At 38.5% G+C, this 24551-nt stretch overlaps 1 protein-coding gene across 4 annotated transcripts in view; it reads right to left on the reverse strand.

Annotated features, from left to right (window-relative positions):
- LOC150089441 (cubilin-like) overlaps positions 1-24551 on the reverse strand; it is a 321441-nt gene that overhangs the window by 294099 nt on the left and 2791 nt on the right. For all 4 annotated transcript variants that reach the window (XR_016548045.1, XM_090389480.1, XM_090389481.1 and 1 more), the window contains exons 2-3: positions 22568-22804; positions 8340-8441 (exon numbers count right to left, since the gene is read on the reverse strand). Coding sequence is in view for 3 of the 4 variants with exons in the window: in XM_090389480.1 (XP_090245606.1) it covers positions 8340-8441; positions 22568-22804 (339 nt within the window). In the remaining variant the exon portion in view is untranslated. The remainder of the gene's footprint in view (positions 1-8339; positions 8442-22567; positions 22805-24551) is intronic.

The raw sequence follows: 24551 nt of genomic DNA on the forward strand, positions 1-24551 counted from the left end.
CTTTGGCAGTGTGTTTTGCATAGTTTGTGAGTGTTGCAATGGCTGATTGATTGAGCAATGTGCTTGCATCAAGTTTTGTTTCCTTCTTAACGATGAAGCAGCAGAAACCCATATGAAGTTGAAACAAGCTTTTGGTGACAATGCTTTAGGCCAGACGCAGGTCTACTACTGGTTAAACCATTTTAAAAACAGTCGAATGTCGGTTGATGACAATTGCTCTGGGCATCCATCATTAAGCATCACCCCGGAAAATTTCACAAAAGTTCGGGTGGCAATCCGTGAAAACAACAGGCAAACCATCCACGAAATTTGTGGCATTGTAAGACTATCATACAGAACGTGTCAGGAGATTTTGTCAGACGAGTGGAACATGAGAAGGATTGTTGCCAAGTTCGTGCCACGGTTACTGAGTGAAGACCAAAAGCAGAATCGCATGGAAGTTAGCAGAGATTTTCCTTTTTAAGGTTGTCACTGGTGATGAGAGTTGGGTATATGGGCATGACCCAGAAACCAAGCAACAATCATCATTGGAAGAGACCATCTTTGCCATGACCAAAGAAACCAACAAGTGAGGAGCAATGTGAAGTCCATGCTGATCTGCTTTTGGACACTAATGGGATTATCAATAAGGAATTTGTCCCTCTTGGCCAGAACGTCAATGCAAAGTTCTACTGTGATGTCCTGAGGCAGTAAAGAGACTATCAGGAAGAAAAGCGGCACACGAAGAACTTGGTCCTTCATCATGACAACACATGGACCCATACATCTCTCACTGTGGTGCAATTTTGGCATACAACATGACAATCGTCCCCGCCCTTATTATCCAGTCTTAGCCCCCTGCAACTTCTTCCTCTTCCCAAAAATGAAAATCAAGCTGAAGGGTCGAAGATTTGACAGCGTAGAAGATATCCAAACCAAACTGCAGTCGGTGCTGAACACTACGATGAAGGACATTCAGGATGCATTCAGGTCGTGGGAAAAGTGCTGGGATCAGTATTTACACTCTCAAAGGGACTACTCCAAAGGTGACGTGGCAAACAAGGTTCAGGGCGATTCTAATTTATTTTATAAATACATTGAGAACTTTTGGGTAGCACCCCATACCTTTTGAATGTAACAAAAGATACCAAAAAACCTTCTTAAAACTAGCATGTATACAAGACAAACAAATGTCTTTTTTTTTTTTTTTTTTTTTTTATGAAAACCCTAAACAAGAGAGGTATTAGAACCAATAGTACTTATTACCATGCTTGGGTTGGAGGTTGAGAAGATGAAAGAAGATATTTGTTGACATTAGACTTGAACTACTGTAGACTGTAATTAACAGGAAATACATATGGAGGAAAGTTGTTCCAGAAAACGGCAGCTGAATGAATAAGTGAAGAAGATGAAAAGTTGGTTCAGTGAGTTTGGAGTTGGACAGTAAATTGATGTTCGCTGGTGTTGGCATGTGTTCGGACTGTTTTGAAAGAGAGAGAAGGAATTATAGAAGCACAGTGCCCATGGAAGTATCTGCAGAAAAAGAAAAGGCATGCAGCAGAAACAGTACATCTATGAGACAGCAAGTGGAGAGACTGTTAGAGAGGAGTCATTAATTAACCTAACTGCCCTATTCTGAATGGAATCCTAGAAGCCTGAGAGAGGTTTTGGAAGCACCACCCCAGATGTGGGAACAATATTCCATGCTAGGGCACATTTGCGATTTGTACAGGGTGAACAGTTGTTTGGAAGAAAAGTAACGCTGAGAGTGAAAGAGAAAACCAAGTTTTTTAGATGCAGAGAAAGCAACATTTGTAATGTGCTTGTGCCAAGAGATCGGAGTGTCACCAAAGATAAGCATAGCAGCAGAATAATCTTTTTGCGAGATATAAGACAAGACTGAGTTTGGAAGGATTGAAATCAACTAAGTTGTCTTTGTCCCACTGGAGAATTACCCCGAGATCAGCATTTAAGTAATTGGTAGCAGATATTCGAGAAGTTGAATCTGACTGAGCAGGGCAAGGTTTCTCAAAATGGAATGCAATGTGCTATCATCGGCAAAACTATGGATAGGATTTACAGTCAATGGAAGGTCATTAATATACAAGAGGAAAAGAGGGGGGGGAAGAGAACTGAACCTTGGGGACACCAGCATTAGTGGCGAAGTTAGAAGAGAGAGAGAGCCATCTACCATCACCCTCAGTGAGTGATGGTAGAACCACCCCAGGAAGCACCACCCCAGATGGGAGAACAATATTCCATGCTAGGGCACATTTGCGATTTGTACAGGGTGAACAGTTGTTTGGAAGAAAAGTAACGCTGAGAGTGAAAGGGAAAACCAAGTTTTTTAGATGCAGAGAAAGCAACATTTGTAATGTGCTTCTGCCAAGAGATCGGAGTGTCACCAAAGATAAGCATAGCAGCAGAAGAATCTTTTTGCGAGATATAAGACAAGACTGAGTTTGGAAGTTTTGAGTGATCAGAGAGAAAACTGGATAATCAATTACAAAAAATAGTTGGCAAACCATAAGATGGAAGCTAATTCAGAAGATTTTTATGCCATACACAATCAAAAGCCTTTGAGATTGTCATGAGATGTCAAGAGCAACTGCATGTGTTTCACTGAACTTTTCCATTGAATTTGTCCATAAATGGGTAACGTAAGGCAGAATATCACCAGTGCATCAACATTGATGGAATCCATACTGACGATCGTTGATCAGACAGGTTTAGATAAAGGAAGAGATTTTAAAGTGGAGTGTGGAATAAAGGATTCCATTCCTACAAGAATAATTTCACTCACATAATCTGAGCAAACGTTGACATCAGAAGTTTTGAAACAGTAATCCGACCAAGGAAAAGAAGAAGGCACCTCAGATCACCAAAGTTGTGATCTGAGGTGCCTAACGGACCATTCACTTTGATCATGTACTTAGAAGAGTTGTTTGTGAGAAAAAAATCAAGCGTGTTGGCTGTATGGTTAGGGTTTTCCAGTATTCTGGTAGATAAATGAACGATCTGTGCGAGGTCACTAGAAATTGCAAAAGCCTCAGCATGTCGACCGGCTGGGTCAGTGTAACTAGAAAACGGAAGGCAGCTGGTGTTGTGAACATTAAAATCACCAAGGAAAATTACCTCACTGTTAGGAAAGTTGGACTGGAGAAAGTCAAGTTGCAAAGAGAGAAAGTCAAAGCACTCCACAAGTGGTTAGTGGAGTTGGGAGAATGGTAGAGACAACAGATGAATTTGACAGAAGGAGGTAGAGAGATTTTAAGCCAGAGAAGATCAAAAAGGAGAGATTCCAAATTACCAAGTCTCTGACAGGGAATATCGAAACTGACATACGCACAAGTACCACCTTTGAGAAAAAAAAGAATCATACAGGGAATAGTATGGGCAACTGAGATGAGCAGTAGTTGAATCAACTGATAACTGAGATACTGTCAGAAAAAGTACATGGGGTTTGGCAGACTGCAAGTGGAAATGGACATCGAGATTAGAATTGAGACCACGTATATTTGTGAAATGAACTAGGAAGTGTTTGGGAGGTTTAGATCTTTTGGCAGATAAGCTTACTCTATTAGTTTGACAATTCGTGGTGTATTCAATAGTAAGAAAAAGTGGGTGGGACATGCTGTAGGAAGTAATGAAATTTTTGGATATGGCATACACGTGGTAAGAATATACCCAGATCTTGCCATAACGTGGTCTTGACAATGCTCACCCACATACACACTACTCTGACTACCTCCAGTCACTAACAGGTCACTGTTGAAAAAAGGCCATGATTTAGGATTGAATTTGAAAGTGTCTGCAATTCTACGCAGACACGATAGGAGGGAGTATATGATGAGAGCCCTGTCAATCAATTCGGCCCTGGAAAGATTGTGCAAGGCTCAAGGGGTAGAATATTTTTCCCGCCTGGTCTGTACTTGTTAACAGGAGAGACTGCTTCTACAGGGATGGGATACACTTAAATAGAAAGGGTGCAAGAATGTTTGCTGATGCTATCGAGGCAGTGTTAGATGGGTCGGAAAACTGCTAGATTGGGGGGGATACAAGGACTAATACATTAACAGTAGTCACTGGCAGAGGTGAAAGTGATTCTTGCACTGCTTCTATTGGAATGAGCTGCAGCCTGAAAAATAAGATGCAGAATATTTCAGAGACTGCTGGGAATCATTGGGATACAAATAAACCCATAGGTTGTGTTAGGGTAGCTAAGAAAAAGAACAGGTGCATGTATACTTGTGTGTACCCCAATGCTAGGAGTTTAGTAAATAAATTTGATGAATTTGAGGTATTACTCAAAACATCAAAGGCAGATATTGTGGGGATTTCAGAGACGTGGTGTCACACAGATATAAGGAATGCAGAACTGGAATTTGGGGAGTACAATGTCTACAGAAAGGATAGGAAGGGAGGAGGGGTTATGCTATTAGTTAAGAAACACATAAAATCCAAGGAAGTGAAGCCAGTCGACATCGCTGGACAGTGCAGTGACGAGTCAGTTTGGTGTGACATAAGCATTGGGAGATCAAAATTGAGAGTAGGAGTGTGCTATAGGCCTAATGACTCTGATGAGTATAATAAGAAACTGTACAGGGAAATAGAGTGGGCAAGTAAATCAGAGAGTCTTATAAAGGGGGATTTTAATTCCCAGATATTGACTGGAATTTGAGGGCTGGTCACTCACACACTAGCAAGGCTTTTGTGGATTTATTGGATGATTGTTTTCTACATCAGCATGTTCAGGAGCCAACTAGAGGGAGTAATACTCTTCATTTGATTATCAGTAGTGATTCTTCATGCATTAAGAATCTGCAGGTAAATGAACCGTTAGGTGGCAGTGATCACAGTGTGCTGAAGTGGGATTTACTCAAAGAGGTAACTACCATTAGGGGTAAAGGGAAGGGTTATTGCTTTCGTAAAGGCGACTACGATGGACTGAGACAATATTTAAATTCTATACAGTGGAACCAACTGATGATGTTACCAACAGCAAATTCAAAATGGGAAGCATTCAAAGAACTTATCTTGGAAGCTACTAGGCTTTACATACCGACTAAGAAATATTGTTCAAGGTTTAGGCCTAAGTGGATGTCAGATGAGCTAATGAGACATATGGCAGAGAAGAAAAATGCATGGGATACATACAAATTAACATGTGACACAGAAGCCTATGATAGATACAAGTTGATCTGTAACCAAGTTACAAAGGAGGTTAGGCAGGCGAAGGCAGATTACGAGAAATCTTTGGCAAGGGATGCAAAGAAAAACAGCAAAGAGTTCTTTACTTATGTAAACTCTAGAAGGAAGGGGATGAATCAGATTGGTCCACTTGATATCGATGGGTCAACTGTTGATGATCCTGCTCAGGTAGCTAACAAACTGAATGAATATTTTGCATCGACATTCACACATGAGGAGTTATTCAGCGAGGGGAATGCCAGAGGTGTGTTCAACTCTGGCAGTAAGCTAGAGAATCTTGTAATAACTGAGAGTAAAGTGGAGGAGAAATTGTTGAAGATAAATACAAGAAAGGCACCTGGGGTGGATGGGATCTATCCAGTTATATTAAAGGAGGCAGCAAAGGAAGTAAGCAAACTCTTAGCCATAATTATGAGAGCTTCCTTGGACTCAGGGGAAGTACCCATGGACTGGAGATGTGCAAATGTGACCCCAATTCACAAAGGAGGATCAAAGGGCGACACAAGTAATTATAGACCTGTGAGTTTAACTTCTGTGAGTTTCTTCTGTTCCTGGAAAATTAATGGAGGCACTGGTTAAAGAAGCACTGCAGGATCATCTAGACAAGACTTCAGTTATAGCTCAGACACATCATGGTTTTGTTAAGGGGAAGTCTTGCCTGACCAATTTGATTGGATACTATGATGCAGTCACAAAAGAACTGGATGCAGGGAATAACTCTGATATTATATACTTGGATCTTAGAAAAGCTTTTGATACTGTTGCACATGGAAGACTGCTGCTCAAATTGGAGCACTGTGGCATTGGAGGCAAATTGCTGCTATGTATAAAGGGGTGGTTGAGGGGGAGAAGACAGAGTGGTAATCAATGGACACTGCTCATCGTGGACTAATGTTATTAGTGGAGTCCCTCAGGGTTCAGTATTGGGTCCATTATTGTTTTCTGTATTTATAAATGATATTGATGATGGTATATCAAGCTTAATGTCCAAGTTTGCAGACGATACGAAGGTTGGCAGGATTGTCAAGGACACTACTGACACTATGCTACTGCAACAGGATCTGGAAAGGTTGAGCCGATGGGCTGAGAGGTGGCAAATGAAATTTAACATTGACAAATGTAAAGTACTACATATGGGAAACAGCAACCCCAGAGCAACGTATCAACTCTGTGGTACTACACTGACAGTGGTAGAGAATGAAAGGGACCTGGGGGTGGTTGTGCAGGCAGATATGAAGTTTTCTGAGCAGTGCAGACGGGCTGCAAGAGTAGCTCATGGTGTATTGTTGATGATTTATAGGAATTTTTCTAGCAGGGATAAGGAGGTGATTATTCCCTTGTATAATGCAATGGTCAGGCCACACCTAGGGTACTGTATACAGGTCTGGAGGCCTCATTTCAAGAAGGATGTAGAGATGCTGAGTCCAGAAAAGGGCAACAAGATTAGTGAATGGAACAAAGGGGTGTCTTACGAAGCAAGGCTTAAGTTTTGCAAATTACAGTGTTTGGGGACTAGGCCCAAGCGAGGTGATCTGATAGAGGTGTATAAAGCCTTGAATGGTTTAAGCATGCTCAATGCTGATGGGATTCTTCCTCTTGCTCAGAATAATCACCTAAGAGGGCATAAATTCAAATTGAGAAAAGACAGCTGTAGGATAGACGTGAGGAAATTTGCCTTTAGCCAGCGGGTGGTTTTTGGTGGAATAGACTTCCATCCCTTGTCGTGGAAGTTGATAGCCTAAATAAGTTTAAGGCTCAGCTGGACAGGTATTTTGAACAAACAGAGGGCTGAAGTGGAAGTGGTTATTTTTTTTTTATTTATTTATTTATTTATTTTATTTTTTGGCTGATGCTGCATAAGCTTGCTTTCTTGCATCAAAAGCCTCTACTAATGCTAATCCTGTTAGAGTAGAGGTAGCAAGATTATACACTAGCTGATCCGGAAACCTCCTAAAGAGTTACCAATAGGTTCAGTCCGGTGTACTAACTAGTGACCGGCCTGCAAACATCGTTTTAGAGCTGTACCCTCAAAATGTAAGGAAGATTGCACCTCATCATGATGTTAATCATAACCTCAAAGCTCACCAGACGTACTGCATGATGGAAGAGATGGTGAAGGGTTGACCGGAGCTTAGCTCTGAAGACTAAACATGGGTTCCACCACTTCAAGCCTTCAATTAGCAAAGTGATGGTACTGCACTGGTTGATAAGTCATCTACCACCTAGTATTGCCTGGTAACACAGAGGGGGGCGACATTCCTCCATGTGGTGTGGGCGCCACACCTCGACCCCTGCTTACATTGGTCACACCTGGGTGGTCACCCACAGTGTATTTTTACATGGAGGTTATACCCAGGATTACTAACAGTCCCACCATTGCAAAGATGCAAGCAGAGGATTTGGATATCAGAGACCGTCCGGACTTCGGCAAAATTGGGTCCATGGCGCCTCCGTAGCCAGGTGGGCAGGAGCAGCAGTGCGTAGCACATGCTTCTTGATTAGACCGGGGTTCGAGCCCGTGACCACCAAATACGGAGGATGCGGAAAGGTTAGACAATGACCACCGCATATCCCCGGAGCAATATGGCCTTAGTTGCTAATGCTCCTAAAAACCAAATAACAACAACAACAACAACAACAAAATTGGGTCCACTTGACTTGAATGTCACCCCAATATCAGTTCCATCAGCGTTTTAGACTCTCAGGTAGCAAGTACATCTTGTCTGACATATTTGAGAGAATGTCTGTGACAACTTCAAGGGCCAGCAAGGTCTAACAAAGCTTTCACAATTCTACTGAATTTTCAACAAATACAGCTCACAAACTGAAAAAATTTTTTCAGAGTTCAAACCAGATGTGACAAAATTAAATCAAGCCCAGCAGCAGGAGATCAGTTAAATTAAGATTGTTCTGCCAAAATCATTTTCTGTTGACTTCTAAAATTTAATAAAATTATGAATACAGAAACAGAAAAAAAATTTGCACTTTTGTAACCAAAAATTATTTTCTATTAGAACTTGTGCTACACAATACCTGTAATAGTTGCTCACTATAATAGTAAATTACTATATAAATAAACTCTATTTTATTATTATATAAAAACAAAAATTTTATTACACCCTAGATGAAATCTTCAAGAAAAGGTTTACCATCAGCATTATACTGTGCTTCAAAATGTCTCATAAACGATGATTTTCCAGTTTCCAGCACAAGCAATAGATTAGATACACCAGTTAAAACTGAAAAAGGTCCTATTAAAGATAAAAATTGAGTCATATCAGTAACTGGATAGTAATTTTTAAGGCTCAGTTGTTAACACAAATTACCTAAGAAAGTGAAAATATAAAAAAATTCTTTTACATTAATTTAAAGCAACATACACTGAGTGATCACTGAATTATGACCACCTACCTAATACTTCGTAGGCCCTCCTTTTGCTCTCCATGCAGCAGCTATCTGATGTGGTATTGATTCAACAAGATGTTGGAAGCATTTGGGAGGTAAGGTCAACCAAGCTGTTTGTAATGTGGCTAGCAATGAAGGTATGGAGGCAATTGGTGTATCCAGACGGCTGATATGCCTTTTCATAGTGCTCTGTGGGATTGATATCAGGGGAGTTTGGAGGGCAACCGATATGCTGGAAGTCAGAACTGTGTTCTTCAAACCATTTCTGCACAACAAGTGTCCGATGGCTCAGGGCACTGTCATCTTGGAAGACACCATCGCCATTCGGGAAAAAGAGTAACATAGCAGGGTGTACACAGTCCAGCAAGCAGTTGACCATAGGCGGAGACCATTGATACGTTGTTCCACATGCACCAGGGGTCCAAGTTCCTGCCAGAGAAACATGCCCCACACCATACAACTGCCTCCACCATCCTGCACTTTTGATACCATACATGATGGATCAAGAGCCTCACGTTGTTGACACCAAATCCGTACACGTTCATCCACGGTGTGGAGTAAATAACGAGACCCATCCGACCAGCACACCTTCTTCCAGTCTAACGTCCAACTTGCATGCTCGTTGCACCAGGCGAGTCTTTTACGCCGATGAACCTTGGTTAGGAGAGGATGCTGCAGAAGTCATCTGCTGGTATAGCCCATACGTGCGACGCATGGTCATGCCATATATTGTTCCAGGTTGGTCCATGTTGTATTGGGTAGTCAACTCTTGAACAGTGCTGCGCCTGTTTGCCTGTACAAGTCGTCTGACCCGGCGCTCACCTCTAACATCAACCTTTTGCTGACCTTTGCAGTTTTGCTGTCGGGTCGTTGTTTAACCATTTTGATGCCCGCCCAGGTAAACTTTAACAGCGGCGGCTCTTGAACACTCCACTAGTTCAGCCATTTGGGAAATCGAGGCACCAGCTTCTCGAGCACCCACAATCTGTCCTTTATCAAAGTCCGATAAATTCTTCATTTTACCCATCACGCTCGGAATTTTACTACCTACTGAACCACTGACACCTTATCTATGCTACGAAGGTCGACTAACTGCGCACTCTCGTATCTCACGTGGTCAATGGGTTGCATTCAGTTTTCACAGGGATAGTCATAATTCAATGATCACTCAGTGTATATACAATGGGTGATTAGTTTGTGGTCTCAGTATGAAATGTTACTGGCTGGTACACTGTTAAAAATTTCTGCACGTAATGTATAATACTTCAAATAGTAACCCACCAAGTTTTATGCAGTTTCAATAAATTTTTTTTTTAATTACAGTTCCTGAAGTTTAAAAAAAAAAAAAGTATGAACGAAGGAAGATGAACAAAATCAGTCCCTGTGCAGTCATCCAAATTGGGGAAAAAAGGGAATAATGACAAAGGCAATTCATGAGGATATGATTACAACATTGGGAGAGGATGTCCTTAAAGAAGGAAGCAGCAGAATTTAAATGAGGAGGAAAGAGAGCCTGGAAGATAACCCACTGTGGAAGACCTGGAACATCCATCACTCCAAAACGTGTTGACAGTGTGAATGATCTGGTAACAGTTCAGTACATTTCCAGCATCTAGGATTTCTAATTGGAACATGTGTGCCACATAATAATAGAGGTTCTCACTATGAAAAAGGTGTCAGCAAGATGGATCCCAAAGTTGTTGACAGCAAACCAAAAATGCACAACAGTTGTCAAGTTGAGATTATTTGTTTATTTTTCAAACAGATCCAGAAAATTTCCTTGTAAGGTTTGTGACCATGGATATGACATGAGTCAGTAGAAATGCAGATCTTCCATCCCTCCAAAGAAAACCAAGGCAATGGCATCAGTTTTTTTTTGAGAAGTTGAGGGAGTCATCATGAAACAAGTACATAGATGGGCTGTGTTAGGGTAACTAACAGTAAGAACAGGTGCATATATACTTGCATGTAACACCAATACTATGAGTATAGTAATTAACTTAGATGAATTTTAAGTGCTGGTGAAGGCATAAAAGGCAGATATTATTGGGATAGAGGTGGTGTCACACAGATATAAGGAGTGCAGAATTTGAATTTGGGGAGTACAATGTATACAGAAAGGACAGACAAGATAGGAAGGGACAAGATTATTCTGTTATTTACAAAACATAAAATCCAAGACTGAATCCAGATGACATGGACCAACAGTGCAATGTTTAGCATTAGCATTAGTAGAGGCATTTGATGCAAGAAAGCAAGCTTATGCAGCATCAGCCAAAAAAAAAAAAAAAAAAAAAAACCCACTTCCACTTCACCCCTCCGTTCGTTCAAAATACCTGTCCAGCTGAGCCTTAAACTTATTTAGGCTATCAACCTCCACCACAAGGGATGGAAGTCTGTTCCACCAACCAACCACCCGCTGGCTAAAGGCAAATTTCCGCACGTCTATCCTACATCTCTCTTTCCTCAATTTGAATTTATGCCCTCTCATGTGATTATTCTGAGCTAGAGGAAGAATCCCATCAGCATTGAGCATGCTTAAACCATTCAAGGCTTTATACACCTCTATCAGATCACCTCGCTGGTGCCTAGTCTCCAGACACTGTAATTTGCAAAACTTAAGCCGTTCTTCGTAAGAGCACCCCTTTGTTCCATTCACTAATCTTGTTGCCCTTCTCTGTACTCGTTCCAGCAGCTCTACATCCTTCTTGAAATGAGGCCTCCAGACCTGTATACAGTACTCTAGGTGTGGCCTGACCATCGCCTTATACAATGGAATAATCACCTCCTTATCCCTGCTGGAAAAATTCCTGTATATCATTGACAATACTCCATGAGCTACTCTTGCAGCCCGTCTGCACTGCTCAGAGAACTTCATATCTGCCTGCACAACAACCCCCAAGTCCCTTTCATTCTCTACCACTGTCAGTGTTGTACCACAGAGTTGATATGTTGCTCTGGGGTTGCTGTTTCCCATGTGTAGTACTTTACATTTGTCAATGTTAAACTTCATTTGCCACCTCTCAGCCCATCTGCTCAACCTTTCCAGATCCTGTTGCAGCAGCATAGTGTCAGTAGTGTCCTTGACAACCCTGCCAACCTTTGTATCGTCTGCAAACTTGGACATTAATCCCGATATACCATCATCAATATCATTTATAAATACAGAAAACAATAATGGACCCAACACTGAGGGACTCCACTAATAACATCAGTCCACGATGAGCAGTGTCCATTGATTACCACTCTGTCTTCTCCCCCTCAACCACCCCTTTATCCATAGCAGTAATTTGCCTCCAATGTCACACTGCTCCAATTTGTGTAGCAGTCTTCCATGTGCAACAGTATCAAAAGCCTTTCTAAGATCCAAGTATATAATATCAAAGTTATTCCCTGCATCCAGTTCTTTTGTGACTGCATCATAGTATCCAATCAAGTTGGTCAGGCAAGACTTCCCCTTAACAAAACCATGCTGTGTCTGAGCTATAACTGAAGTCTTGTCTAAATGATCTTGCAGTGCTTCTTTAACCAGTGCCTCCATTAATTTTCCTGGAACAGAAGTTAAGCTCACAGGTCTATAATTACTTGTGTCAGCCTTTGATCCTCCTTTGTGAATTGGGGTCACATTTGCACATTTCCAGTCTATGGGTACCTCCCCTGAGTCCAAGGAAGCTCTCATAATTATGGCTAAGGGTTTGCTTACTTCCTTTGCTGCCTCCTTTAATATAACTGGATAGATCCCATCCACCCCGGGTGCCTTTCTTGTGTTTATCTTCAACAGTTTCTCCTCCACTTTACTCCCAGTTATTTCAAGATTCTGTAACTTACTGCTAGAGTTGAATACACCTCTGGCATTCCCCTCGCTGAATAACTCCTCATGTGTGAATGTCGATGCAAAATATTCATTTAGTTTGTTAGCTACCTGAGCAGGATCATCAACACTTGACCCATCAATATCAAGAGGACCAATCTGATTCATCCCTTTCCTTCTAGAGTTTACATAAGTAAAGAACTCTTTGCTGTTTTTCTTTGCATCCCTTGCCAAGGATTTCTCGTAATCTGCCTTCGCCTGCCTAACCTCCTTTGTAACTTGGTTGCATATCAACTTGTATCTATCATAGGCTTCTGTGTCATGTGTTAATTTGTAAGTATCCCATGCATTTTTCTTCTCTGCCATATGCCTCATTAGTTCATCTGACATCCATTTTGGCCTAAACCTTGAACAATATTTCTTAGTTGGTATGTAAAGCCTAGTAGCTTCCAAGATAAGTTCTTTGAATGCTTCCCATTTTGAATTTGCTGTTGGTAACATCATCAGTTGGTCCCACTGTATAGAATTTAAATACTGTCTCAGTCCATAAGTTGAGTCAGTTTGGTGTGATATAAGCAGTGGGAAAGCAAAAATGAGAGTACAAGTGTGTTATAGGCCTAATGACACTGATGAGTACAACTGCAGAGAGAAATATAGTGGGCCAATAAATCAGAATATCTTATAATAGGGGATTCTAACTTCACAGTTTTGAGTGGAACTTGTGGATTGGTCACTCCCACATTAGCTAGACTTTTGTGGTGACACAGAAGTCTTTAATAAAATCACGAAGTAGGTTAGGCAAGCGAAGGCAGATTGCGAGAAATCTTTGGCAAAGAATTAAAAGAAAAACAGCAAAGACTGGTCCAACTATTGATGATCCTGCTCAGGTAGCTGACAAACAATGAGTATTTTGCATCTACAGTCACACATGAGGAATTCTGTAGAGAGGGGAAATGTCAAATATTTATGAAACTGTAGCAGGGAGCTAACGAATTTTGTAATAATTGAACACAAAGTGGAGGAGAAATTTTTGAAGCTAAACATAAGGCAACTAGGGTGGATGGGATCAATCTAGTTATATTAAAGGAGGCAGCAAAAGAAGTAAGCAAGCAAACCCTTAGCCATAATTATGAGAGCATCCTTGAATTCAAGGGAGAACTCCACAGACTGGAGATGTGCAAGTGTATCTCCTATTCACAAAGGGGATTATGAGTAATTGCAGACCTGTTAGTGTAACTTCTGTTCTGGGGAAAATTATGGAATCACTGGTTAAAGAAATGTTGCAGGATCATCTAGACAAGGCTGCAGTTATAGTTCAGAAACAGCATGGGTTTGTTAAGGTGAAGTCTTGTCTGACCAATTCAATTGCATACTATGATGCAGTTACAAAGAAACTGGATGCAAAAAATAGTGTTGATACTAGGACTTCAGGAAAGCTTTTGATACTGTTGTGCATGGAAGACTGCTGTACAAATTGTAGCAGTATGGTATTAAGGATAAGTTGCTGCTATGGATAAAGGGATGGTTGAGTGGGAGAAGACAGAGTGGTGATCAATGACACTGCTCTACATGGACTAATGTTATTAGTGGAGTCCCCTAGGGTTTGGCATTGGGCCCATTGTTGTTTTCTATATTTATTAATGATATTGATGAAGGTATATATCAGGCTTAATGTCCAAATTTGCAGACAATATGATAGTTGGCAGGGTTGTTAATGACAGTATGATACTGCAACAGGATCTAGAAAAGTTGGGCAGATGGGCTGAGAGGTGGCAACTGAACTTTAACATTGACAAATGCAAAGTACTGCATATGGGTAGTAGGAACCCCGAGTAACCTAGCATCTGTGTGGTACTATGCTCAAGATAATGAATGAAACATTATGCAGACCTCACGAGGTCTGCATAATATGTTTCATAATAAGCCCCAGTTTCAACAGGATAACAAGTCTGACACTGTCATGGCTGCACTGCATGTTCTCCCAACTCTGAGCTAGCTCTCCTAACAGAAACTTGGATCCAAATTCACCAGATCTAGAACCATCAGACTTTCACCTTATTTCTTAATCTGAAAAAGAAGTTTGTTGGCATCCACTCCTCGCGAGGAACAAGAGGAAAGAAAGAGAGAGAGAGAAAAAAAAAAAAAAAAAAAAAAAAACTTTCTTTGCAGCTGGAATCTTCACATTGAAGAGCTGGTGGAAAAAAGTGTATGTCTATGTTAAGTTTGAGGTGTCTGTAACAAGTAATATGTTACAGACACCTCAAATAAACCCTTCGTACTCAGCAGGCCACAACTGCAAAATGCCCCTCATCCAGTAGTACAGTAATCTTGAATTTGGCAATGAGAAAGTGTTGTTAGGCATAGAATACTAAAAATACTATTATAACGATAACATCATAATGCTTCTGGCCCGAAGCTTGTCAGAGATATTCTTCCAGGTATGGCAGGCTAGTGTTTGCTACCTTGGAGTCAAAAGCACTGGTGAACTAATATTGAGGTACCACTTGCAAGTCAAGTGGACTAAATTTAGGTGAAGTAATGTTATTCTGTAACTACCAAATCCTCTGCATGCACCTTCATGGTAGCAAGACTGAGTAATCCCAAGTAGACCCTTCAAGTGCAAGACTTGAAACACGGCACTAGTATACTGGAACTGACAACCTCTGTGAGAAAAAAACATGCATCAGAGGGTCATAGTGTGGCTGCACCTCTCTGAAACAACATAGCAGGGTGTCATGGTGTGGTATCCACATCACAAAGAGAAATGTTGCACCTCTTTGTCTAGGTGGTAGATGACTCTCACCATTTGATGCAATACAATATTGCTTATTGTAGCTTTGAAGTGCTGAAACTCATGCTTAGTCTCCAGAGCAAAACTTCAGCAATCCCATCCATTCCATTATGCAGTATGAGTGACATCACAGTAAGATCCGGTATTCCTTATATTTTGAGGGTACAGCTCTAGAATGCTTTTTGTAGGCTGGCCAGTAGTAAGTCCACTGGACTGAACTGATTGGTAACTCTTTGGGGAGCATTCAAATTGGTAACTCTTTAGCATCCGAATCAGCTAGTATATCTCTCCACAAGCTAGTGACAAGGAGGCCCCAAGTAGTGTGTATGCAGGTGGCATTGTTGCCCCACATTATGTCAAGGAACTGGGCTATGTATGATGACGATTTTTATTTTTTTTTGTTTTAATGGGGCAAAAATGTAGAAGGTTATAATCCGCCAGGAAGAATTTAAATTTATGAAAAAAAATTGAGATATTGAGAAACTGACCTTTTAGAGACATAAATAGCTTAGTTATATGGCAAAAATTTCAACTTCCAAGGTTTTGGAACGAATTACAAAGAAAAAAAAAAAAAAAAAGGTGTTATTGGCTTCACATTATGATATTTTCATGATACCTCCATTTATTCCTATGAGATGCAAAATAAGTTTCCACATTTTTGTAAGTTTGCACCGGCTGGCAAAAACTTACGTAAAGTCAAATTTCTGTAATTCGAGTATTACGTAAGCCTGGGAGTGGCCGTATACATATGGACAGCACGTAAAAAATTAACTACTCTCACACAGTTATTGTCAGATAAAATCCAACTGAGTATATAAGTCTCAGTCAGATGGTTAAAAGCGATAATATGCACTTTTAAAATTTGGACATTCTGTTAAAACATGCTTAATAGATAAAATTGGTCCTTGTTATGTGTACGCCATATCCAAAAACTTCACTGACTCATACAACATGAGCCCCTCTGCTTTTTATATGGAATGCATTATGAATATTCAAATTAATAGAAAAAAACCTTAACTGCAAAAAGATAAACCTCCCAAAAACTTTTTCATTTGTTTCATAAATATGTGGTCTTAGTTCCATTCTCAACGTTTGTTTGTTTGTTATTTGGTTTTTAGGAGCATTAGCAACTAAGGCCATACTGCTCCGGGATATGCAGTGGTCATTCCCTGACCTTTCCGCATTCTCTGTATTTGGTGGTGACGGGCTCGAACCTCGGTCTAATCAAGAAGCGTGTGCTACGCACTGCTGCTCCTTCCCACCTGGCTACGGAGGCACCTCCATTCTCAATGATGTCCATTTCTTTCTACAGTGTCTGCCAAGTCCCACTTATTTTTCTGAGATAATATCCCAATCATCAGGTCTTTTATCACTACTCGTTACAGTTTCCCAAATAACTTGCTCAATGATTCCTTTCACTTCAAAAGGCAGTACTTGTGTATATGTCTTCTCTGAAATTCTTTGTCAGAGACTTCCTAATTTACAATCTCTTCTTTTTTGATTTCTTCTGGCTATATCTCTACCTCACTCTGTCAAATTCATATGTTGCCTCTATTGTTCTCCCAACTCCAATCTACTTATCCTAACAGCGAGATCATTCCTCTTGGCAATTTTAATATTCACAACTCCAGCTGGCTTCCATTTGGTTTCTGAACCCACTTGGCTGAGATGCCAAGGCTTTTGCAAATGCTAATGGCCTCACTCAGCTTGTTCATTTACCTACCAGATATTCCTAACCACATACCCAACACCCTTGACCTTTTTCTCACAAACAATCCTTCAAATTACACATTCAATGTCAGTGGTCCTCTAGGCACCTCAGATCACAAATTGATGATGGTCTCCTCCTCTCCAATGGAGCCTTTCTCTCGTGGCCACTCTCAACCTTGTGTTATTTGGCATTACAAGAATGTGAAATGGGATAATCTGCAAGACGTCTTCTTTTCCTTGATTGGATTACTGTTTTAAATCTTCTGATCCCAATGTGCGTTCAGGTCATGTCAGTGAAATTATTCTCTTAGGGATGAAATTTTTATTCCATTTCCACCTTAAAAACTCATCCCTTATTTAAACCTTTGATTTCAGTAAATTGGCTTATACCCATTTATTGAAACCCCCTTGCTTCAATTTCTGCCTACACTAAAGCTAATAACAATTGGAAAATAGTTATTAATGCAAATTTGGTTTTGAACAGGATAGAGTTACTAGAATAGGAAATTTTCTTCTTGTCCAAATGGTAGTTGAACATTCTGGTCCCAACTTCTCTATCTGCCCCCCCCACCTCTGCTAAAATTTGATGGCCCAATTCGGAGCCGTGGCCAGGGTAAGGTGAACGAGGGTCTTGCCTCAAGTTAAAAGCCGAAAGGGACACCAAAAGAAAGATTAAATAATTGCCAACATTGCCATCATTAACAGTAGGGTGCAATTTTTCATTCTTGCCTCAAGTACTAAAATGGCTTGGCTCGGCCCTATTGCATCCACTTCTAAAGATAAAGTCAACTTACTAGCATCTTACTTTTCTTCTAACTCTTGTATTAAAGACCTTAGTTAACCTCCTCCCTAACCATAACCAGTACACTCCATTCAATGGCTACTGTGGTCTTCCAACAGAAAGGTGTTAAGAGAATTCTGAACCATCTTGATGCCAAGGAAGTTCCAGGTACGGATGGCATTTCTCCAATTGTTTTATAAAACCTGTATTCCTGACGTTAATCCTGTTCTATTTCACCATTTCAAACTTTCTTATTACACTGGTGTTTTTCCTTTTGCTTGAATTGATTGACTGATTTTGATTTCACTGGTGCAAAAACGACTGTGGTTATACTGCACCAGGAAAAAGTTAAAATACAAAAACAATAGTTTCTGCTTGGAAATTTGCTCAGATCTAGCCGTTACTAAAAGAGTATGACAAATTTCTCATCCAATTATTGCCCTACTATGCTTACCTCTACTATTTCCAAAGTAATGGAGACATTCATTAACTGCAAATGCCTAAACTATAATATCTCAAAACCTTCCCTGTGACCGGGAGCCTCCGTAGCCAGGTGGGAAGGAGCAGAAGTGCGTAGCACATGCTTCTTGATTAGACCGGGGTTCGAGCCCGTCACCACCAAATATGGAGGATGCGGAGAGGTCAGGGAATGACCACCGCATATTCCCGGAGCAATATGGCCTTAGTTGCTAATGCTCCTAAAAACCAAATAACAACATAACAACATCCCTGTGATCAATGATTGCTAATATGGATTCCATCAGTGTTGATTCAAGGTGATATCTTGGCTTACGTTACCCATCTATGGTAACGTTTCTAAGGTTTTTAATGGTGTTTGGCATATAGGTCTTCTAAATCATCTCCCATCTTATGGACTGTTGACCGTTTTTTTTTTTTACAAGTGGGTGCTTAGGGACTGGACTGTTGTTTTTGCAAGTGGGTGTTCAGGTTTTCTCTGTGAGTGATGGTAAATGGCTCCCTATTTTCTAAATTCTCCACTGATGCTTTATTCCTCACAGTTCAATCCCATTCTTTTCCTCTTGTTTATTAAATGACCTTCTTCCACTAAATGGAAATCCTACTGACAGTTTTGCTGATGATAGACTACATTTTACCTCCTGATTTGCAAAACCATGTTCTTCACCAAAGGTGGGAAATCTCCGTTCAGTGGGCCACCCACAGCCAGCAAATGTGCATAATCTGGCCTGTGGTCATTTTCAAAATATATATAATAAACAGACCTCTCAAGAAAATTAAATTTTTGGCCTCTCAACACGAATTTAATAAAAATTTGAACCGAGAATTTCCACAGGTGACAGATAATGCAAAGAAAATTCTATTATTTGGAAGCACACACATGTGACCAATTTTTTTTCAAAAATGACATTTATAAAATCCAAGAAGAGGTTCCAAATTTCTGAAAATTTTTTAAAAGATACTCTGCACACCGCCAGGACAATATCGATTCACTGATAAAAATAAACAGTATCAAATCTCTCATTAAATATTATAAAAATAAAATATTGCAATTTTTGCTACTATAATTGCATTTTTATCTTGAATTTATATTTTGTTTTCTTATTAATAAAATTAATTATATGTACAAGTATGTATAAATATTACAATAAATAAAGTAACTGTTTATGACAATTTTTTCTTTATACACCATTTTAATAATTCTAAAAATCGTGGAAAACTAAAAAAATTTGACCCATACGTACCTCAAAGACTTTATTTGGCCTGCCATTTAAAAAGGTTGCCTATCCCTGTTTTTCACAAACAGTTTAAACTTCTCAAATATTCTCTATTAAGTCCTTAAATTCTGATCCCAAGGTAAAGCCTTTATTTTATGGCTATTCCAACCTCGTATTGTTTGGCATTACAAGAATGCAAAATGGGATGATCTGCGAGATTTATTTTCTTCTTCTCCTTTGGTTGGATTACAGTTTCAAAACTTCTGATGTCAATGTTTGCTCAGATCGTGTCAGTGAAATTATTCTTGTAGGAATGGTATCCTTTATTCCACACTCCACCTTAAAAATCACATCCTTTATCTAAACCTTGGTTTTCCAATAAATGTGCTAAGGCTATTCAAGGGAAGAATGTTGTATATCGTAATTGGCTTGTTTCCAAATCTTCAGATTCATTTTCTGCCTACACCAAAGCTTGCAACAATTGTAAAACCAGTTATTAATCAGTCCAAACTAGATTTTGAACAGGCTAAGAGTAGAAAATTTGCTTCTTGCCCTAATAGTAGCCGAGCTTTCTGGTCTCTTGCCAAAGCTATTTCAGAGGGACAAAGAAAACTTAGTTAACTTTAATCCCTCTAAAACTCAATCCTGTCTTATTTCTCATAAAAACAGAATCTGCTTCTCCAATGCTTATCTATAATGACACTGATTTCTTGACAAGATCACATATCTGTACTAGGAATTACCCTAATTTCTCTTGCCATAAAAACATCACAAATATTACTTCTGCATCCATGAAACCAGGTTAACTTTTCCCACTGTCAGTGTTTCTTTTCTTCTAAACTGCTCACTTTGTACAAATCTCAAATCTGCTCTACCATGGAACATTATTCCCACATCTGGTTCTGTGAGTGGTGCCTCCAAAACCTCTCTCAAGCTACTGGATTTCACTCAAAAAAAAAAGTGCAATCATGTTAATCAATGACCTGTGCATGCCCTTTCTACAGATATTTTATATAGATACTATAGATGGAGTTTGCCTTCAGCCAGCAGGTGGTTGATTGTTGGAACAGGCTTCCATCTGTTGTTGTTATGGAAGTGGATGTGCAGTTTTTTTTTTTTTTGGCTGATGCTATATAAGCTTGCTTTCTTGCATCATTTGCCACTACTAACTTCCATGGGCACTGTTCTTCTAAATTGGAATCAGTAATTCTCCCACTCTTAAAAACCTATGTGTCAGTTAGCATCTATACACTGTCCACATCTATCACAGAACCAACTTTTCCTCTTCCTCATTTTCCCCCCATAAATTACAATCTACAAAAATTGAAGTCTAATGTCAACTAGTATCTCCTGTCTTCTCAACACGCAGTCCAGTCCATACACAGTACTAAAGTTAAGTTTTCATATTTGGAGTTTGCACAGAAAAAAAAAAAATAATAATAAACAAATAAAATAACATAAAATACTGTGGCAGAGAGAAAAGTGTCATCATAAAACAGTCTTGCAAAATAATTTATAGGAAAGCTAAATGTGGGTAAATAAGAAACATTTATTTAAATAAAATTAGTGTATTAATAAGAAATTAGATGCCATGTTTAATGCATAGGGTGCCATCCTGAAGAATACTTAGAGGTGTAATTCTATAATTTGCTCTGCAAAGTACCTTTTCTATCCTTACAATCAACTACACCCTTACATTATACATTTTCCTTTAATATTATAATAACGTTACACATTCACACTTCTTTAAACCATAATTCTGTTATTGGGTAACACCTGTGGCTATGAATAAAGATGGCCTGGAAAATCTTTAGTGCATGCAAGGTCGCTTTTTTAAATAATCATTATGATGTCAAGTGCTGAATTAATATATCTCTCCCATCACACCATTTTGCACTGCACTTCAGTCTTGCAAAACCATATTTCTAACTTCATTAACCTTCATCAGTCAAGCATACCGAAACAAATGCATACAATAGTTACAATGCAAAAAAAATTATTATTACTGACAACTTTTTTTTGATGCCTCTCATATAGATGAGAATTTATGCTAAGTTAGACTATGAAAAATTATTTATAAAAACAGTTTTTGTAAAAAAATAAGAGAAGTTTACCTCAATATGATATGTAGAACACTTCCATATAAATACTCTTCAGAAATTAAAACGAAAACAATTTTAAAAAATCGAAAATCTTGCATTACAGTAAGAAATAATTAACACAATTAAAAATTTAGTCAAAAATTAATTTAATGAAAAAAATTGCAAAACGATTTTCTTCCAATTGAGCATTATAGCTCTGGTTCATACTATCAAATTCATTTTTAATCTCTTATTGTCTATTTCATTCACTTCCTTTCTCTCCAAGTATAACCTATCGATACACACAATTATGGGGGATTTTCTGAAAATTACATTAGATTAACACTAAGATACTTGACCCAAAGTTACCATATTTCTTTTTTAAAGTATTGCCTTCAAAACAACATCATTTCGAAGTTTTCCAGAGTCAATTTAAATCATAAAATTTCTAGCAACTAGCACTTACCACATCGCATAATATATTAAGATCTCGGTATTCCAATAAATAAAAATACCTTTCCCAAGTTAGGAAACTTCGTGACAAATTAAAAAATTATCTGCCTCCTAATGATTGGTCTGTATTGAGACCTCCATAGATTTGTGACGTGAAGCACAAGCCTTGGAAATAAAAAAACAGACGTGTTAACCAATTGAATACATTATCGGTAGGGTCAAGACACAAGGAAGGAAATCGTTTTGCAATTTTTTTCATTAAATTAATTTTTGAATAAATTTTTAATTGTGTTAAATTGATTTTTAATTGTTTTCATTATTTCTTACTGTAATGCAAGATTTTCGATTTTTTTAATTGTTTTCGTTTTAATTTCTGGAGAGTATTATACAGAAGCATTCTACGTATCATATGAAGGTATATCTCTCTTATTCTTTTACAAATATTGATATCAACATAGAATGTACTGGGCATTATAGCTCTGGTTCATACTATCAAATTATAAAAACAGTAAAAAAAAAAAGTAAAAAATAATAATAAAAAATAAACAAAAAAAAAAATCAGCCTAAGTGTAAAGGCTGACAGCTTTGAGACTTTATATAACATAAATTTGTTTTTTCCATGTATTTGTATTAATTTCTGACTTCACTTGCCTTGTTGTCCATGAAAAGGTGGAAGTAACTGTTTCCCTCCTTCTCCTGCAAAAAGAGAAAGGCTGTCATCCTCAGCTAAGTAAAATTCTTCTATAATTAAGTATATTTCTTTTCCTTTGGCAGTTTTTGGTGTAATTGTCCATTTACATTGTCGTCCTCGCTCAATTGTTGTATTTTTTGGCTGTAAATGGCCAGTTGGTTTTGTGTGATTAGTATGGCCACATGAACTTTTACTATCTGAAAAGTAAATAAAGATAAATGAAACTTTAAATTAATAATAAACAAGCATTAAGATATACTTACTATATGCAAATAACAGTCAACAGTGTATATAATAACTATTTTCTAAAAATATTCCTGCACTTTTTTCTAAAAAAAATGAACCAAAACCCTGGGTGTTCAAGCTTATACATTAATTTAATCTGAAGCTTGAAATTTCTCCCGAGGTTAGATAAATATATAAAAACATTGCATTTGCTGTGCCTGTCTCACTGTAGCCCCAAAGAAGCACCTTGTTTATCAAAGATTTATTAAAATGTAACTTGAAATGTTGCACTATATAAAAAGTAACATTCCTTCCTTCCTTTCTGAAATTAAGATTGTTTTCTACCAATGCATGCAATTCAATGAATTGCATGCATTGGTAGAAAACAATCTTTCACAGTGCATTACACCTCGGAGGAGTTCAATTTTTTTTTTTTTTTAACCTTTCTGTGGTTACTAGAAGTGAAAAGTAAATATAGTTCTCTCCTTATCATTTAATTACTAAGTTAATAACTTTATGAAACACTTAATAAAACTCTATAGTTTTTACATTTGCTAAACTTAACCATTAAATTTCAACTGTATTAAGCCTGTGTGTGAGTGTGTGTGTAAGTATACAGTTGTGGCCCCATATCCGCTGTTAACCACGGGAAAAAAACGAAAAAAAAAAACTTAACACATACTACTCGCTTGTAATATGATGCTTCCCTTTTTATTTTTTATAATGTTGTACAATGTTTATTTTTTACAATGTTGTGCATTTCAAACTTTTGAATAATTTCATGTTTTTGTTTAATTTGAAAGCAGAACTATTGTGTTTGCCTATCATTTTCATGATTTCTAAAAAAAAAAAAATAAAATCCGACATCCCTGCCATAAATAAAACAAAATCTCCCAATGACGACTTATTATGCCGGTTCTTGTCACTCATTTACGAGTTGCAAAATATTTGTTTATACCTAATCTAGTTATTACTTCAATTTTATGATTTCTGGTTGATTTTTTTTTTTTTTTTTTTTAAAATTTGAAGTCTTGAAGTGTCCCGGTTAATAAACCAATCCCAGTAAATCGCGAGTCTGCTGTACTTTATCATTACCGTATTTAATGTTCGTAATGTCTTACTGTGTGTTTAATTTATCAATTAAACTTTATTATATGTATGTATGTACAAGAAAATCACGTTATATATGGGGTCAGCAGGTGTTCGCTTATATCCACGGTTTCAGCCATCCATGGTAGGTCTTGGAACGTATCCCCCGCGGATACGGGGGGGGGGGGGTCTTACTGTATAACAATACACACAAAGTGTGCACACGCTGTCTAAAGCTAATGATATTGCATTATAAAAATTTAATGAAAATTTGTTCACCACAAGTTCCTCTGTGGATAGACAGACATGGTGAACACAGTAAGCACATGTGCAAACCTGCCAAAAACTTAAAATTCAAGGGAGTATTCAATGAAAGTATAGCAAATAACCACAGAAAATTACAGATAATAATTACTGAAAAAACAGCAAACTGCAGTAAAAAAAAAAAAATTACAGTTAATAACCTCAGAAAATCAGAGACAGTTTCAACATTTAGAAGGGCTTCTGAATTGATCTGGAATGAAGCTAGAGGAACCTGGAGAGTGTATGGAAGCAGTGGGCTTATAAAGCTTAGGGAGCTACTCAGGCAGCCAAGGGATATGATTATGCAAAAACTCAAAGGCACAGGAA

Source organism: Mastigoproctus giganteus, chromosome 2, assembly GCF_048544385.1.
Source record: "Mastigoproctus giganteus isolate SK-2022 chromosome 2, ASM4854438v1, whole genome shotgun sequence".
Classification (NCBI taxonomy): Eukaryota; Metazoa; Arthropoda; class Arachnida; order Uropygi; family Thelyphonidae; genus Mastigoproctus; species Mastigoproctus giganteus.